General features: G+C 43.3%; 1 protein-coding gene across 5 annotated transcripts in view; it reads left to right on the top strand.

The window, feature by feature from the left end:
- LOC148021921 (protein STRUBBELIG-RECEPTOR FAMILY 6-like) overlaps positions 1-18,259 on the top strand; it is a 41,189-nt gene that overhangs the window by 14,543 nt on the left and 8,387 nt on the right. For 4 of the 5 annotated variants that reach the window (XM_087697452.1, XM_087697454.1, XM_087697453.1 and 1 more), the window contains exons 2-11: positions 7,967-8,096; positions 8,204-8,275; positions 8,433-8,498; positions 8,867-8,938; positions 9,023-9,094; positions 9,204-9,275; positions 9,368-9,433; positions 9,528-9,593; positions 9,770-10,080; positions 10,160-10,446. In XM_087697452.1, the coding sequence (XP_087553578.1) occupies positions 7,967-8,096; positions 8,204-8,275; positions 8,433-8,498; positions 8,867-8,938; positions 9,023-9,094; positions 9,204-9,275; positions 9,368-9,433; positions 9,528-9,593; positions 9,770-10,080; positions 10,160-10,446 (1,214 nt within the window). The remainder of the gene's footprint in view (positions 1-7,966; positions 8,097-8,203; positions 8,276-8,432; positions 8,499-8,866; positions 8,939-9,022; positions 9,095-9,203; positions 9,276-9,367; positions 9,434-9,527; positions 9,594-9,769; positions 10,081-10,159; positions 10,447-18,259) is intronic. The other variant, XM_087697456.1, reaches the window with a different exon arrangement.

Here is an 18,259-nt window from a genome sequence, read left to right as displayed (position 1 = left end):
ATGATCTCTACCAGAATATTGAAAAACAGAAGAAGTAAAAGATGAAGGCACAAAAGATGAATCTAACGTACCTTGCACCGGAGTGGATGGAAGTGGATAAAATAAAGGAATATACTCCGAGTCTTGTTTTCCAACAGGGGGGTCCATCCTCCCTGATGGAGGTCTCGACGACCCTGCAACATCATAAGACTTACGCGCAAAATCTGAGAAGAGAAATTCATGCATACCTTCATTTAGGAGATTTTCTTGAAGGGCAATCCTTCGGTCGATCTCCTTCATCTTCATTTGTCGATGAGCTATGATCAGTTTGAATTCTTTAGAGGACAGCTTGCTTAGCTTTTCTTCCATGTAATCAGAAATATCTTCCACCATGTCGGAACTTTGTGGAGCAAGCTGATCGGCCCACTCTCGCTCGATTCTCGGCATAGTTGGTTTTGGAGACTGAATCGGTATTGTTGTGTTCGAAGTCATTTGAACCTACTGTTGTTCTTGCCTTTTGTGAAGAGCTTTCAGATCAAAGGCCTAGGTTTCTCAGAGAGTACCAGTCTCTGATACCATGTTAAGAAATACTCTAATACAAAAACATAAACAGAAACCGTAGGAGGGGGAGAGAGAGGGGGGTGCGTTGCGTCGCGTCGCTCATGCAGCAAACACACTATGCAGTCAATGAATACTGAATCTCGAACTCTTGTATCTCAAGGATCAGGGTAGGGGTAATGAGCTGGAGAGAGTGTCGCACTCTGAACGGATCCCGAATCACGGCAAGGCAGCCTTCGGTGTTGAGCACCAGCAAACGCAGCAGTGAGAAGCTGGATTCGATGCAAACAATAGTGAGGAGAGAGAAAGACTAAAAACGCAGGCGGGACAGCTTGTAGGAGAGAGAAAGACTGAAAACGTAGGCAACAGAACTGTGATGACGTGGCAGGCTCTGTACGGCAGTAGGTTTGCACAGGAACACATTTCGCCCGACTGAAATCAGCTCCAAACTGCGTGAAGAGGGCTGGAAATCAGACGCCAACTGATGGAGACAGCAATGGACAGCTTCCGCTGAGATTTGCAGCAAGTTGAAACACTTGAAATTTGCAAAAATGAGATTAAGGGAAGAGTGGAGGGATGACTGCCAATTTATAGAAAATTAGGGTTCTAGATCCTCTCCCACTTAACTCTCTCTATCCGCTCCCCATTTTAGGGTTTTGGCTAAAATAAGCCTAAAATAAGCATGTTTTGGGGCTGTTTAAGTGACTAAGTGCATTTCTTAGCATAACAAATACATGAACAGGTCTATGGGTCATTTCCAGGACCAAAGGGTAGTGATCTGATAAGACATGCTGTCGTTCCACCCACATGGCAATAACTGCAGGAAGAAAGGAATCTATCTGACAAATATATATCCGATCCAGTCTTGCCCAGGTGTTTGGATGCTGCAAAGATCGAAAGGTATAACCTAATTGTGATGGATACATCTCTCTTTTTCTCTCTCACTCTTACTCTCTCTCTCTCTCTCTCTCTCTCTCACTCACTCTCCTTTACTACTACTCCCTCTCCTCTTCTTCACAAGATGGCAACAAGAGGGGAAAAAGAATAGCGTGTCTGTGGTGGTAAGGAAGGGGGAGACTTACAAAGGAAGAATGATAATAGTTGGGGAGAAAAGGAAGAGAAGAATTATTGTTTTCTCCTAAGGTGGGGGGGTTTTATAGAGGGAGGAAAGAAGGGTATTATGGGGATATTGACACGGGGCCCCCTCCCTTTGCCATCACCGCCAGATTGGCCCTTTCCCCATTCAAACTATGACTCTTGGAAGGAGGAGAGATAGTGGGGGGGCGGTTGGGGGTGGCACATGTGTGCCCCTGTCCCCCCCCATCATCGTTATCGTTTACAACTAGTTCATCCTCTTCGTCATTATCTTCATCTTCGTTGCTGTCGCCTCCGGCTCATTGTCGACTCGTAGATCCTCTCTTCCCTCACCTCTGTTGACTTTGAGTTCAACTCCCCTTGTCGTCGTCGTCATCTCGGCCTCCTTCGCCTGCCATGTTGACTCCTTTTCCCTCACCTACATCGACTCCTAGTTTATCTCCCCCTCCCTCCGCCAGCTAGTAGCGCTGACAGGGGGGGCGGTGTAATAATTTTTTTAAAAGTTTTTGATTCATTAAAAAAGAGGAGGGGGTCCTCATAACGGTGACGGGTTATTACAGTAAGGAACTAAATCGTCCCTAGGGAGAAGATCAACACGTTGAATAAGGTCAAATTACCAATGTAGAAGAACCTTTGAGCACACACTCTCTCTCTCTCTCTCTCTCTCTCTCTCTCTTTGTTTCTCTCATCGAGGTTCAAATCGGTCATGATGGGGTGAATGTTGAATGCCTTGCTCATAATGGAGATGCATAAGTAGAGTTGATAAGGTGCATGTTCATTTTCGAGGAAGAAAAACATGTGTGGTTCTACACATGATTGATACTTGAGAACATGCAAGAGCTCGAGGCACGTGCGATAGACTAGGATGCCTTGGCTCAATCGAGGTGATGGTGTGGCCATTGATCTTGTCACATGTATTCCATACTTAGCACTAGATGCGTTTGTGTCAAGATCACTATAACTATGCCCTCTAGCTCCCATGTCTAGAGTACATTCGAGATGGATGCCTTATCTGTTGCATCTTACATGCAACGACAATGTATCCTAGAGGCTTCATGGGATGTGTAGGAGACCAATGCCACTAGTGAATGCTAGTTCTATCATAATCACATCACCTTTTATACTGAGAGGTAAAATTTTCAACATAATAAACGTTCATCTATTAATGAAGAAAAATTCAAAGATGATTAGACATTTATATACAATTCTTACATGTTAATTTCTTATTTATTGTGTGCGTGCGTGAAAATATGTATTATTAGGTTGGACTTCTTTGAAGGCAATGCTAAAGAAGGTTGGGAAATATGGCCCTACATACCCACCACCACCATCAAAGGCCTTATGTACCACTCTCTTGGAAAGTGAGAGTTACAAGGTTGAGCAACCTATAGAGATCATGAAGATGCTATGGATATGCTATCTAGTGACATAGATTGCAATTGAATGGAGCTTAGTTATAGTAAATCCATTCTTGGGCTTGGTAGCATACTCATAATGAGGTGTATTTTGTTTCATCTCATGATGCTTTGAGCATTGATATGCACTAGTTACAATAAGTGATGGTTTGGCTAGAGAATATGGTGGCATTTGAAACTAGCCTTCCTTCCTTCGATAGGGTGGTGAATAACTTGATTAAGCACTAGTTACAACAAGCAAAAAAATTCACTAAACTAAAATACAAAAGTTACCACTTAATCTTGGACATCGGACACTTGATTAGCTCCCAAAGCTGGTGCCCCTTGCAATATTTCTTTAACTTGTATTGCTGAAGGTTGAAAGTACACTGAGAGTCAACCTAATCTCCTTCAATCTTCAATACATCTTGTTGTCCATGGCAATTAGCAAGCGTTCAAACCAATTTGCCCCTTGTCTTGCTTGTACATTGCTTGCTTTGGATGACAAATTTTGCCCCAAACTTAATGTTGACTGGCTCTCTTGAAATTCTTTGAAATCCCGAAATTTCAATTGCTGAATTCCAAGTACTAGGCCCCATTTTTCAAGCAATCTTCCCAGGGTGGTTGGTAAACTAGCAGAAATAAGGGTTTAGTAGTAGAAACTCTTCAATTGCACCTTCTTGGGATTGAATTTGGCTGAGATCTCGAGGGAAGCTGTGAATTGGCTAAAGGAATGGAGAGGAAGCTAGAGAGAGAAATTTTAGAGTTTCATCACCAAAATTGGCTGAAATTTAATGTTACCATTAGCCCCACTTGCAATTGGTTGTTGTTGTGGGCCCAACAATTGATGTCACTTGCCTATGGACAGCCTACAAGGGCTGTCACCTGTCTCCAATGGCCTTGTGATCGTTCTTTGATAGCCTCCAATGGTTGGGGGACTGATTACTAGTGGCTGAAAAATTGCAGTAGCAGTTCTCTCTCTTCCTAGTCAACCTCCACGATAGTGGAATGAGGCTCCAACAGCATCTAATAGCTTTCCCCGCACTTGCATGGGTAAGTTTTGCTAAGTGGCAGCCTTCTAAGTCCGTTTTTCAGCTATTTTCAGTCAATTAAATTAACTCTCAGAATATTAATTATTGCCCAAAAAATTAAGCATACCAACCAACAACTAAATTGGCTAGGCCAGTTTGTCATCCAAGTATTCGTGAGCATTTTTTAGCTCTTGAATTGGCATTAATTAACTAATGCCTAGTTTCTAATGTGACATTAATGGATGATAAAATCTTCTAGGCCAAAGTATGTCACCAGGTTTCACCTAGTACCTGCCAAGAATAACTTATCACAACTTTTGCCTTTGACATTTTAGGATCTTTGGCCCACATCATTGTGAAATAACTAACTTGTACATCACACATGGACCTCACATTTGCACATTTAATTTAACACTTAATCAAATGCTAAGCATAGCATTCCAAATTCATGTCCTTGTGTGATAGCATTTGTGGTAAATATGAACCAACAAATAGACCTATTGGGGGTATAATTGAGAGCCATTATTGCCACATTATAGTTTGTTTCCACATGGCTCACTGCTTGGAGTAAGCTTCTTAAGAATATTGGCAAGCTTTTGTGGGTGGAGCCCACTATTACTGCAGCTAGTAAGATGGTGATCTTTGTACTCAATCATTAGTTTGCTTGCCATTAGTTCTCAAGGAAGTCTAATAAGATTCTTCTTAGTACTTTGACACTTGCTTTGTGTTTGGTTGCATAGGGAGTGCAATGATGCAGTGATGTATAAATACATCCAAGGACATGGAATCTCACGTAATGATTGAGACCCACCATTGACATCTTAGGGTCCTTGGCTTGTCATTGTGAAAAGACTAACTTGTAGATCATATGTGGATCTCAAATTTGCACATTTGATTAACACTTAATTAAATGCTAAGCAAAGCATCCCAATTTCACATCCTCGTGACAACATTTGTGGTAGTTAAAAACCAACAAATAGAGTTCTTGGTGGTACAGTTGAAGGCTTTTACTACCACATCACCGTTTGCTTCCACATGGTTCACTACTTGGATAATCTCTTTAAGGATATCGGCAATATCGACAAGCTTTCATTGGTGGAGCCCACTATTATTGGATGTACTATTGTGACTTGCAACCATTGCTTGACCAATGACTCAAAGGAGCGAGAATGTAGTTGGTATTAATTTTCTGCGCGATATGCAGAAAACATTGATGATTGCTAGGCAACAGTCCAAACTTGACTTCTTACATAATCTGATAGAAACATTGACTTTCTACATTATTTGATAGAAACATTGACAATTGCTAATCTTTGCTTCTATGTATATAATAAATTATCTTCAAGGTATTGCAAATAAGACCAAATTACTAAGAAGACTAGTTGGATCATCTTTCCACTTTGATTCATATTCATGATATCTACATTTGTTGATGTACTATGTAAGACATTTAGAATTGCTATGCTCTCTTAGGAGTCACTTGGTTTACTTCTTCCTCGAGGGTATTGTTGAGGATCTCAATCATTCATAAATGGGAAAGTGTCACATCCTTGGACATCATGGATGGGCATTTGTAACATTGGCCACACTAAGGTTACTAAGTGTGAATACGTCCTAAAGATTAGGATGGTCTTGCTGTTTGAATGTGCTTAGGGCAATTTAAGCAATCAAATAACCTCATTGCACATAGGCCATAGCCACTGTACCTAGGGGTTTTCAAGTTAGATGCATTCGATAGCTTGGGTCGGTCGGCTCCGTTCCTAACCCCCTAGCCCATTTTGATTCCCCACATCATGCTTAGGGCACATCAAGGGCAGGGTATACCTAGGGAGGTCACACTCGCCTATGGTTAGATCTATCTCCCTAAGTCGCGCCCATCGCACCTCCCTTATGCACGAAATGGGTCCTTAAGTGTGGGACCGTATCGAGGCTTGGTTGTGGTCAGACCTTGCTTCTAGTTTCACTAGCATGAGCACAATGCACCATAAGGTAAGGTAGACACTTCCCCTAGGTAGCACACTTCTTTTTCTTTCAGGTACATACAAGGGCTGCAAACCACCCACTTCGGAGGCCCCATCATCCACTCCAACCATTCTCGGTCTCCACCACCTTAACGTTTTGATCAACTTCTCTCCAACAACCAATTCCCAAGAGGCTCCATCATCATCAACGCTCCTACCATCCTTCAAATCACCGAACCCTCGTCAACACAGATCTGCAAGTGCCATGGGATTGGCATATAAGTCCAAGAAAACTTCAAATCACCGAACCCTCGTCAACACAGATCTACAAGTGCCATGGGATTGGCACATAAGTCCAAGAAAACTCCAAATACGGACACAGCGGAAGAGGCAGGAAGGGAAATGGCCAAAAGCGCAAGGGTGGCCTCAAAAGCCAAGTCAAAAGCAAAGGCACATTTTTTAAATGCAGGGCGCCCGTGCAAATTGTAAAAGGTAGAAGGGCATAGGTAAAGAGAAACGGCAACTAGAAGGGAATGTGAAAAGAGGACCTTGCCACAATGGCCAGTTATGTAAAAAAGGGGATGGGCGCCCAAAGAGATAAGGGCTTTGTATATAAACTCAAAAAGTGAATGAGAAGCTCATTCTTTGGTGTGTGGTTAAAGTGGACTCTTCTTCCTTTTTTCTCTCCTTCTTGCTTGCTTGTGTGTGCATGAGAGAGGGAGTAAGTGTGTGAGGTGAGGGATCTTGGAGAAGAAGCTCTCCATTATCTCCTCTTTTCTTTTTCTCTTCTCTTCTCTTCTCTTGTCTCACGCGCGGCTATGGAGGATGGAGCTTGGAGGGTGGAGGCTTGAGGATGCTTGAGCTCGCATCATGAATGGTGGAGCTATCGGATTGCTTGAAAGGGGAGGCTACTAATTCGGGCATAAAGGTAAGCTCACTACACCTTGGTAGGATTGAAGGCGTGCCGGCTAGGTGAGAGATAGCCATTTGTGCTCACTTGAAACGCCTGAAGCAATAAGCGGTCCGTGGGTCTTGGCGGTTGAGCGTGAGCTCCCTCTACAATCTACTTTCTATTGCATAAGCTTGCCTCTTCAAATAGTTAGCTAAAAGGTTCTATAGTGGGAATGCGTTTGTAGCAGTTTAGGGCTTGGGCAGATAGGTTCTATAAAAGGAACTCATTGCTCATTTGGACTTGAGACCCAGGGTGGCTCTTTTGACACACCCATATTGCTGTGGGCTGGTAGTGGTCTTATGGCTGGGAGGTGAGCATGATGTCCATTTCCTTATGATTGTCTATCTGCTTGTATGGTGTCTCATGTTGTGTGTAGGATGGATTCTAGTGGGTTCTTACCACTGCCTTCCCACCAACTGCATGCACACACACCACCACCTCATCCATCCCATTCCCACCCCCTTCCCCTTGGCCCACAAAAAAGGGAAAAAAGAAAAGAAAAGAGAAATCCTCTCGCCCCTCTCCTTCCTAGAAGATACGAATCTGGAAGAGATAAAAAGATGATGTGCTGTGTGAGATAGCTGCCTGGTATTGCGGTTAGCGTAGGAACACTCCATTAGCCCTTTCTAATATCTCCTTTTTATGCATAGAAGATGGTCCCTTTGAACATTCTAACCAATTGAAGAAAGTAGAATGTAGAATGATATTTTCTCTGTTCCAAGGATATAGTGGCTGGAACCTGTTCAAGTTTACAAAAGCTATTGATGAAATAAAGGTGGTGGATGAAAAATCCTAGGTCTGTGATCTTGAGACTCAATGTATTAGTAACATGAAATTTATCTAGATTCTAAGTGAAGTCTTTCATTTAGGAACTGTTGGTATTGGAACATATGTACTGGAAGTCTTCGATCTTGTTGTTTAGTCTAATAGCTATGTGATTGCAGCAGCATATACTAACGTTTTCGTTTTTTTTGGCCCTTGTCAATTGTTTTGCAGTTTATGCCTTAAATCAGCTGTACATAGCTCTGAATTCACCCACCCTAACAGGTTGGACAGCCTATGGTGGTGATCCATGCTCAGAAGGCTGGGAAGGTGTTGCATGTGCTGATGCTAATGTTACACTTTTGTACGATTTCCTTGTACCACTGTCTTTACAACTTCCATTTTAGTATCCAGAATGCAAAATAATTTTGGTTTGATACACATCTAAGCAGTTTTCTGGATGTTTGATAGGCAGCTTCCAGGGCACCAACTCATTGGTGGTTTGGGTGCATCGTTAGAGAATTTGACGACATTAATTGTTTTGTGAGTACCTCTAGTACTCTTTGTAACCAAAATGGTTGGCATCTTAGAATAATAAGCAGTTTTTTTTCATGTTGTGCATTGGGATATTCTGGTTCTGCACAGGTGCATTTCTCGAACTCAAGTCAGCTTTTGTGTTCCCAATTGGTGTATGGTACAGAGACCTGAGTGACAACCTTCTATCAGGTGGTCTCCCTTTCCAGCTTCCACCCCATGTACAACAACTGTGAGTTTTCATTGCTTATCCATCCTTATTGATGTTGTTTAAATAGTCCTTTCACCTTCTTTGATAAGTATGTGCAATCTATCTATTTAAACTGTGTCTTGTTCTCGGGTATACAATCTTTGAATGTTATCTGCTTCTAAACATAAAAAGTGATAGGAATGCCACACTTAAAAGTAATTCAGCCAAAAATGGTGATGTCAGTGGTCATTCTATATGTGGTAAAGAGATTCGCCAAATGTTGATGGTGATGTCAGTGGGCATGGTGTATGTGGTAAAGAGATTCTCAAATGTTGATTATGATGATGGCATCAAATTAAATTCACTACAGCTATCATGTTTGACCAGTTATGGCTTCTCAATCTGTGTAGATTTCTGTCCTCCAACCTGTTCACAGGAAATCTACCATTTGCTCTTTCTGACTTGAGCAACTTGGCTACATTGTAAGTATTTGTTTTCAACTATTTGTCTTAAAGCTGATAGAGGTGAATTATTTAAGATGCAGCTTGAGATGTAATGTTTGGCAGGAATGTCAGTGGTAATCAACTGTCAGGCAACCTTCCTGATATATTTGCCGAGTCAGAGCTTTTGACCACCCTGTAGGTAACCCAATGGTGTCTAACAGTTTCCATTTGTTATGATTGCACTGCGTGAAAGCCAAAGACAGAGTTGCCTTAAGACTAAAATAACTGTGCTATTATTTGTTAGGGATCTTTCAAACAATGACTTGGATGGATTGCTTCCTCCATCTTTTGCAAAATTGGCGAGTCTTGATGAGCTGTATGAGATTTATTTATTTCTATTTTACTCTGAAGGTGTTCATAAGTTTCATTGCAATTGTTGTAGATGTTCAATTGTGTGCACTCTATTAGGTATTTAGAGAACAACCGTTTTACTGGAACGATAGATGTGTTGGCAAATCTACCCATAAAAAAATTGTAAGTTATTTTGCCAAGAATCATGAATTGCAGTTTCTCTTTCTTTCTGTTTTTTGAAAACACTTTCGTACGGTTTCCTTTCTTATTTATGTAGGGATCTGTCAAACAACAGTTTTACTGGCTGGATTCCACCAGAGTTGAAACACTTTCCCTCATCACAGTGAGTTTTATGGTCTTCAGTTCTGCATTGCTTGAATTTTGGTTGATTCTATGACAATATTTTTACGTGTGATTTTAACGAATACATTGTTGGAATAAGGGTGCAGAGCCTTTCCTTAGTAAGCTGTTGATGTCAATCCTTTTTATGTATATCTTCTTATGTGCTTATGACAACAGATTCGCTGGAAATTCTTTTAACACATTTCCAGCACCTCCCCCCCCTCCTCTTGTCCCCCCACCTCCTCAAATATCAAACTCAGAGAGTACATCTGAGAGGTCACCAGTTAGCAAAAGCAAGCAGACAACTTCAATGGGGGGTTTTATGACCCTTGGAAGGCTAGTAGGTATTGTGGTGGCAGCTATTTTGGCAGTGGCAGTGGCAGTGCTTGTGATCCTTTTCTTTGCATATAGGACACAGCAAAAAGCGAAAGATGACAGACTTGATCCAGAAAATGCATGGGATGGCCCCTTGATTCCAGCATGGAAAGGTTTGTGTTCTATGTCACTATAGAACTAACAATCTTTTCCAGTTAGTGTGTGCGCTGACATTATATTTTTCTATGCCAGAAGACAAACTTCCAGAAGACAAACATAGCAAGGAGACAGAGCCATTGAAAAAGACTACTGCACGAGACTTTTCGATGTTGAAACCTCCTCCAGTAGAAAATCTAAGTTTAGGAAAGAGCACAAGTTTGAAAGCTACAGTTAAAAGCAAAGGTGTCAAAAGTTCAATTACAGCCAAGTCATATACCATTGCTGAGTTGCAGCTTGCTACTAATAGCTTTGATAATGAACATCTTCTGGGTGATGGGACTATTGGCAAAGTCTACAAAGCAGAACTACCTGATGGAAAGGTTGACTTCTGATTGCTTTCACTTTGAACTAGTTAGAAAAGTGTTTATGTTCTAGTATATTTATGGATGTGCCACATGTTTGATGTCTTCATTGTACAGTTATGCATATTCAAACACTTTCATAGGTGTAGGAGACAAGTATAATACACCCAGCACTGGATGCATCTCGTTTCAATGCATATGATGCAGTCTCAATTTGCTATATACTTGCAGCAAGGCAATGTAAGCAAATTGTTATGGTCAAGACATTTGTACCTTTGAGAATGCCCAACAAGTGAGAAGAGAGGCGCACATATATTGTTAGTGTAGGAGAGTAGAGGACACGGGTGTCAAGGATGGCTACTAAAGTGCTGCTAGGCTGCCCATTAAGTGGCCACAAACAAACCTGTATACAAGCAAATAAAAGGTCAAACTCACACACCATGTTACATTTATGGTGTAATACTGGGGGAACAAGTGCGAGAGAAGACCATCTAGGGGCCTTGGGCACCCGAATGGGGTCAAGGGGAGTCTAGGAAGTGAGTGAGCTCTAAAATAGTATAACTCACCTTAAGGAGACGGTTGGCGGGAGAGAGACACGACTTGGGGGAAAGTCTAGCCAGCACTTCCTAGATGGGGATGGGAGGAGAAATGGATCAGAGTCTCTCGTGCTTTAAGACAGATCCCAGAGGGGGCACTTGTGAGAAGTCTCCCGCATCTAATACTGACCGACATCTAATACCGGTATCAGAGCCGTCGGGCCACGTCCTGTTGAAAGGGATTTCTTCCTCGTCTTCAGCCGTTTGAAATTTCTGCCGAAGTGTGAACGGGTGACGTCTCAGACGTTTCCGTATTGGCTGTAAAGAAAAATACCCTAACACAGAAACATAAACAGAAACCGTACGACAAAGCACAGACTGATAAAAAGAGCACAGTTAGGGTTAGGGTTAGAGTAACTCAGAGATAATGAACATAGTGAATAAATGAAATGATATGACTACTAATAATACGATGCTCATGAAGCAAACACACTATGCAGTGAATGAATACTGAACCTCGAACTCTTGTATCTCTAGGATCAAGGCAGGGGTAATGAGCTGGAGAGTGTGCCGTACTCCGAACGGATCCTGAATCGTAGCAAGGTAGCCTCCGGATGTCGAACACCAGCAAACGCAGCAGTGAGAAGCTGGATTTGATGCAGACAGCAGTGAGGAGAGAGAAAGACAAAAAACGGAGCTTGCAAGAGAGAGAAAGACTAGAAACGGAGCCTGTAGGAGAGAGAAAGATTGAAAACGCAGGCAAGACAGCCTACAGGAGAGAGAAAGACTAAAAACGGAGCCTGCAGGAGAGAGAAAGACTGAAAACGTAGGCAGGACAGCTTGCAAGAGAGAGAGAGACTAAAAACGACTGCAGGCAGGTGAGAGAAAGACTACAATAGGAGAGAGAAAACTGTCAGGGCGGCAGCTGGAGCCTGTAAACGTAGTAGTTTGCTGGCGTGGCAGGCTGTACGACAGCAATGCAGATGAACATCAGTCAGTCGCCAGGTAGAAACAAAAGCAATTAGCGTGTGGAGGGTTGGAAACAGGCACCACACTGTAGGGAACAGTGATGGACACCAAGGGCTGAGATGTCCTCCGTGACCAGGGTGTGGGCAGCAAGCTGGTAACACTTGAAACCTGCAAAAACGAGATTGTAAAAGAGTGGAGGGCTGACTGTCAATTTATAGAAAATTAGGGTTTTAGATCCTCTCCCACTTAACTTTCTCGATCCGCTCCCATTTTAGGGTTTTGGCTAAAATAAGCCTAAAATAAGCATGTTTTGGGGCTGTTTAAGTGGCTAAGTGCATTTCTTAGCACAATACCCCCTCTTAGGCCCAAAAGAGGGCAAGAAAAGTAGGCCAGTCTAAATTTTGATTTACCCCAAGGCGTCCCATCCCAAAGCAGCTAGGGCATCGGACAAAAGGTGCATGTCGGCTGCCCAGTGGCCTACCAAGACTACAGAGGCGATGGATATCTTACCAAGGGAGCCCAAATGATCACCCCAGAGAGGTCAGGGCATCGGACCAAGGGTGCTCGTCGGCTGCCCAAGGGTCTACCAAGGCTTACAAAGGCGGATGGAATCAACAATGGACTTGTTTGTTTTGTTTTTTGTTTTTTGTTTTTTGTTTTTTTTGAAAAGTATTTTGAAAATACGTAAGTAATATAGGGGTAGCGGCCGATTAAGTGACAAATAGAAAAAGATAAAAAGAGTTTTAAACCCAAGTTATTCACAAAACTAGCAAGCCAACGGACTTGTTTGTTTTGTTTTTTGTTTTTTTTGAAAAGTGTTTTGAAAATACGTAAGTCATATAGGAGTAGCGGCCGATTAAGTGACAAATAGGAAAAAATAAAGAGAGTTTTAAATCCAAGTTATTCACAAAACTAGCAAGCCAATCGCCAATCGCTCGCACTGACGAGGATAAGTGCCTAAGGATGATAAAAGTGAGTGTATGTGCCAATCATGTGTTGAATATGTGAGAGGCACAAAAAACAGTGGGCTTAGTAAGACAAGCAAAGCAAGCAAGCAAGCAAGCAAGCAAGGGTAGGGAAATTGCCTTTAGGAGAACTGCCATGTGTTATGCTACGAATATGGTGGATCCTAAAGTCGACCACTCCAAAAGACCGAAAAGAGATAAATACGCACAGATGCATGTTGACATGAACAGAATGCCAATGCATAGGGTAATGCAAAGGGAGATGCAAGATGTCATGCTCATGCAATATGCTATGTAACTGTGCCACTGGGACAGTGTCCTCACAGAGGAAGTGTTCACTTGTCCAAGTGCCCTTTTACAATCAGGTCATCTTGATAGTGTGGATGAAGTTACAAATGCCCATAATACAATACAAAAGAATAAGTGAATGTAATGTCTAAAAAACTGTAACCATCATCACTGTCACAATCAAGAGTAGGAACCGCCCCCTCTCAAACTAGAAGGGAAAGCAAGAGGGAAGCACCCTCTCTCCGTCAAGCTGAAGAAGTAGGGGAGGGTGTACCCAAGCCGATCATGGGTAGTAGATACTGAAGAACCGGCCGGTTGACCGCCTTAGTCAAGATATCTACAAAATTATCTGATGAAGGTACAAACTCTAGGCGAATAGTGCCTAGCTCAATCTGCTCTTTGGAAAAGTAGAAGTGGACTCCCACATGCTGTGTCCGTGGTGTGATGATCGGATTGCCCACAAGGGCAATGGCAGTCTGGTTGTCACAGTAGACAACTGTGGGAGAGTCATATGGAAAATGAAGCGCCGCCAGTAAACTCCTTAGATAGATGGCCTCGGTGGTGCCATCGAAGAGAGCCCGGTACTTAGCCTCGGCCGTGGAAGCCGCCACCGTCTCTTGCTTACGGCTGGACCAAGAAATGGAAGTTGTGCCTAAGGTAAAGAGGTAGCCACCATGGGAACGCTAGGTGTTAGGATCACTTGCCCAAACAAAATCAGTGTATCCCTGCAAACATAAACTCGAACCATATGTCAAGCCATAAGAAAAAGTATATCGCAAATAACACAATACATGAAGACATGCAATCCAATGTGACATCCTAGGTGCTGTGAAATACTGACTGAGTATGCTAACCGAGTAAGCTAAATTTGGCCTAGCATGAATTAACCAAAGAAGTTTTCCTACAACAAAATGATAGATGTATGCATCGAAGGGCTGTCCTAGGGTATCCCTCTCGTCAAAAACGACATTCCACCTAACGATCACCTTGTTTGTCCGAGGATTGAACAAACGATAGGCTTTTGCTTTCGAGGAATATCCCGCAAAAATAAGGAGATCAGCTCGGGGAGTAAGCTTTCCTATCTTGTCATCAGGCGTGTGTGTGTACGCACGACACGCGAAGACTCTGAAATGGAAAATAGCAAGCCGAGAGCCAAAAAATGCCTCATACGCCTTCTGAGGAAGAGCCGCAGTCGGGCACCGGTTGAGGATGTACACCGAAGTGTTAACAGCCTCGACCCAAAGGTGCTCAGGAAGCTCTGCTGCGAGCAACATAGGGCGTGCCATTTCCATGACTCCGCAGTTCCTACGCTCTACGACTTCATTTTGAGAGGGGGAGTTGGTAGAGGTGAGCTGGCGAGAAATGCCATGCTTCTGTAGAAACTCGAAAAACTCGTGGGAGATAAACTCACTACCTCTATCACTCCTCATGCACCCAACACGACGACCAGTGTGGTTATGAACAAGCAGCACCCAAGCAGAAAAATATGTGAAAGCATCTGACTTATGCTTGAGGAAGTATACCCACATGTATCGAGAATGATTGTCCACTATTAAAAAGAAGTACAATGCGCCATTCAAAGTGGCAGTGGATGTCGGCCCACAAAGATCAACGTGAATCAATCTGACTTATGCTCGAGGAAGTACACCCACATGTATCGAGAATGATCGTCCACTATCAAAAAAAAGTACAGCGCGCCGTTCAAAGTAGCAGTGGATGTCGGCCCACAAAGATCAACGTGAATCAATCTAAGAGGCTCCTCAGCTTTATGTGTAGACTACTGAGGAAATGGGGTATGGTGCTGCTTCCCGAGCTGACAGGCTTTACGGACATCTCAAGCTAGCTTCAAGTGTGGAAGGCTCTCAACCAACTCACGGTGTGACAACTCATAAAGTGAGTCATAACCAAGATGCTCTAAGTGAAAATGCCAAAGACTCTCATTGTGTGTAGGCTCCTGAGATGTGGCTAAGGCCTGGAAGCTATGGAACACGGAGCCTTCGGTGCGTTGCTCGGTCAGAAAGTGTGTCATGTGGTATAGGCCATTAGGCTGTGCCTCACCGCGAGCAATCACTAAACCAATCAGAGAGTCAAGAATCTCGACTGTGGTTGCGTTGTAAAGGAAACTGCTTGTCCCAACCGGCAAAGCTGCTGAATAGATAACAAGTTCACCCCAAGCTGAGGGACATGATATACATTGTCTGGCAAAACCAGATCCGGAACCTTGTCAGTGGCAAAATTGACGCAACCTTGAACTTGATTCTTGACCGAGGAGTTGTTTTCTACACAGACCCGCTCGGTTGCAGGGGCTTGGGTACGGAAAATGTCCTCTATAGGAGTCGTGTGATATGTAGCTCCACTGTCCACAATTCAAATTGGAGTTGAAGTGCTCGACTGTGACGAGTGGGCCTCTGTAGTAACCTCGTCGGGAGGCAACTCATAGATGTGAATGAGACTCGCATCTGATGTCTCTATGGAGATGATATGGGCCTTTGCAGACCAGCTAGACAAGCCCTCTGGAGTTGAGAACATTGTCAACTGAGATCACTGTGCGGTGGCAGTGTGAGTCTGACCTTTAAACTGCCCCTTGCCATCACCCTGGCTTTCTTGCTGGGGTTTGCTCGACTGAGGGGTGGGGGTCTGAGACTTAGATTTTTGGTACTGTGCCTCATGCCTTTGATCGACACTCGTCGTCAAAATGGCCAGCCTTTTGACAATGTTGACAATACCTATTCTTTTTAGGTACATTCTGCCACCCAGGTTTGAGTTGTCACTGGGAGTTTCCTTGAGAATCCCTAGATTGATTTAGCTTTTGAGTTTGATTTTGATTTTGAGTGGAGGTTTGGTTTGGTTTGTCCTTCTCTTGTTGCCCTTTCTGAGAATGAGCTAGAAGAGCCCCCTTTGAAGAGGAATTCATATGAAACTGATCAAACAACTGTGCGTAACGCAACAATTGACACTCAAATTCATAGAATGTAGACATGGTAGGCTTTGAAACTATTTCTTCCACAAAATTGAAGTTTTTCTTGGGGAGTTGATTTAGGAACAATGTGACCTGATCGTCAGGGGACTTGGGAGTCCTTGTAGTGGAGAATTCAGCGAGGAGATGCCAATATTCAATCAACTTGACTTTCAAGTCATCCCAGTCAGTGATTTTGAAAAGCTGAAGCTCATGGTCAAGATTAATACGACGGATCCTATCTCGAGCCGCATAGCGGTCAGTCAAGTGTGCCCATCACTCTGATGCTAAGTCAAAATGCTGAAGCTGAGAATGAAACTCAGGCAATAAGCCTTGCATCAGCTCGACAATAGCGGAGGCATTCCTAGCCTTCCATGAGCGGACGATCTCGTATGGAACAAATGCGGGATCGGGTTGGGGTTCCAACCCGTACACTAGATCCCATAGGCTTTGTGAATCAAGGACATGTCTCATCAAATTCGACGAAGTAGTAAAGTTTGATCCGTTAAAACGAGTCTTGTCATTAAATGCATTCTTGGGAGTCCTTGTAGTGGAGAATTCAGTGAGAAGATGCCGATATTCAGTCAACTTGACTTTCAAGTCATCCCGGTCAGTGATTTTGAAAAGCTGAAGCTCATGGTCAAGATTAATACGACGGGTCCTATCTCGAGCCGCATAGCGGTCAGTCAAGTATGCCCATCACTCTGACGCTAAGTCAAAATGTTGAAGCTGAGAATGAAACTCAGGCAATAAGCCCTGCATCAGCTCGACAATAGCGGAGGCATTCCTAGCCTTCCATGAGCGGACGATCTCGTATGGAACAAATGCGGGATCGGGTTGGGGTTCCAACCCCTACACTAGATCCCATAGGCTTTGTGAATCAAGGACATGTCTCATCAAATTCGACGAAGTAGTAAAGTTTGACCCGTTAAAACGAGTCTTGTCATTAAATGCATTCTTGGCAGAAGATGAGCTAGAACCATGAGGTGTCGGGTGGGTGGAGTAAGATGATGGTGGGAAAGATTGTGGAGGTGAGAGTGTCTGATAAGAGTAAGGAGGAGGGGGAAGAGGTGGGTAGGCAGAAGTAGGCTGGGAGTGTCCAATGAGTGCCGATTCATGCGGAGGCACTGGAACATGAATGTTTCCATAAGGTGCCGGTGTAGGTGGAGGCACTGGGACACAGTAGCCTTGTCCAAAGTGAGGCTGGTACATAGCATTATGACCAGAAGGTCGACTAGGCAATGCCATGGAGGCAAACTATAGAGGCAACTGATCCACACTCGGGAGAGATTGAGTGGGACACCCGGGTTGCAATGATCGCGAAAGTGTGTATGAGGTAGATGGAACACCACCCACTTTTTGGAGGATATGAATAATATGTTAAAATTTGCTCAAGAAAATATTAAGAAAGCTCAAAATCGAGCAAGAGCTTATACAGATCCTCATTGAAGAGACATCTCCTTTGAGGAAGGAGAATTGGTCTAAGTTAAGGTGCCTGAATAAACTGAAACCATGAAAACGGGACGATGTCCAAAGCTTTCACCTAGGTATTGTGGTCCTTTCACAATACTTAAGAGGGTGGGAAAAAAGGCTTACAAGCTCCAACTACCTACTGGTAGTAAAACACATCCAGTTTTCATGTAAGCAAGCTAAGAAAGAAGCTGGGTGATATGGATAATGTAATCTTAAATGATAATATTGAGGAGCTATTAGATGAACAATCTAATCCACATGAACCAGAAAGAATTTTAAATGTTTGTAACAGATGAACAAGGAATACTTTTTATCAAGAATATTTGGTCAAGTGGAAAGATTGTTTGGAAGAAAGCTCAACATGGGAGCGAGTAGGTACCTTAAGGAAAAGGTTTCTCAATTTACAGTTGGACCTTCCAAGTATCATTTTCAAGGATGAAACCGATTCTTAAGGGAGAGGAAGTGTTACATTTATGGTGTAATACTGGGGGAACAAGTGCGAGAGAAGACCGTCCGGGGGCCTTGGGCACCCGAATGGGGTCAAGGGGAGTCTAGGAAGTGAGTGAGCTCTAAAATAGTATAATTCACCTTAAGGAGATGGTTGGCGGGGGAGAGACACGACTTGGGGGAAAGTCTAGCCAGCA

This window comes from Lygodium microphyllum, chromosome 17, assembly GCF_053477565.2.
Source record: "Lygodium microphyllum isolate KBCC chromosome 17, Lygodium_microphyllum_v1.1.10, whole genome shotgun sequence".
In the NCBI taxonomy this organism is placed as follows: domain Eukaryota; kingdom Viridiplantae; phylum Streptophyta; class Polypodiopsida; order Schizaeales; family Lygodiaceae; genus Lygodium; species Lygodium microphyllum.
The sequence above is the reverse complement of the archived record's forward strand: the minus strand, read 5'-3'. Positions and strand labels throughout refer to the sequence as shown.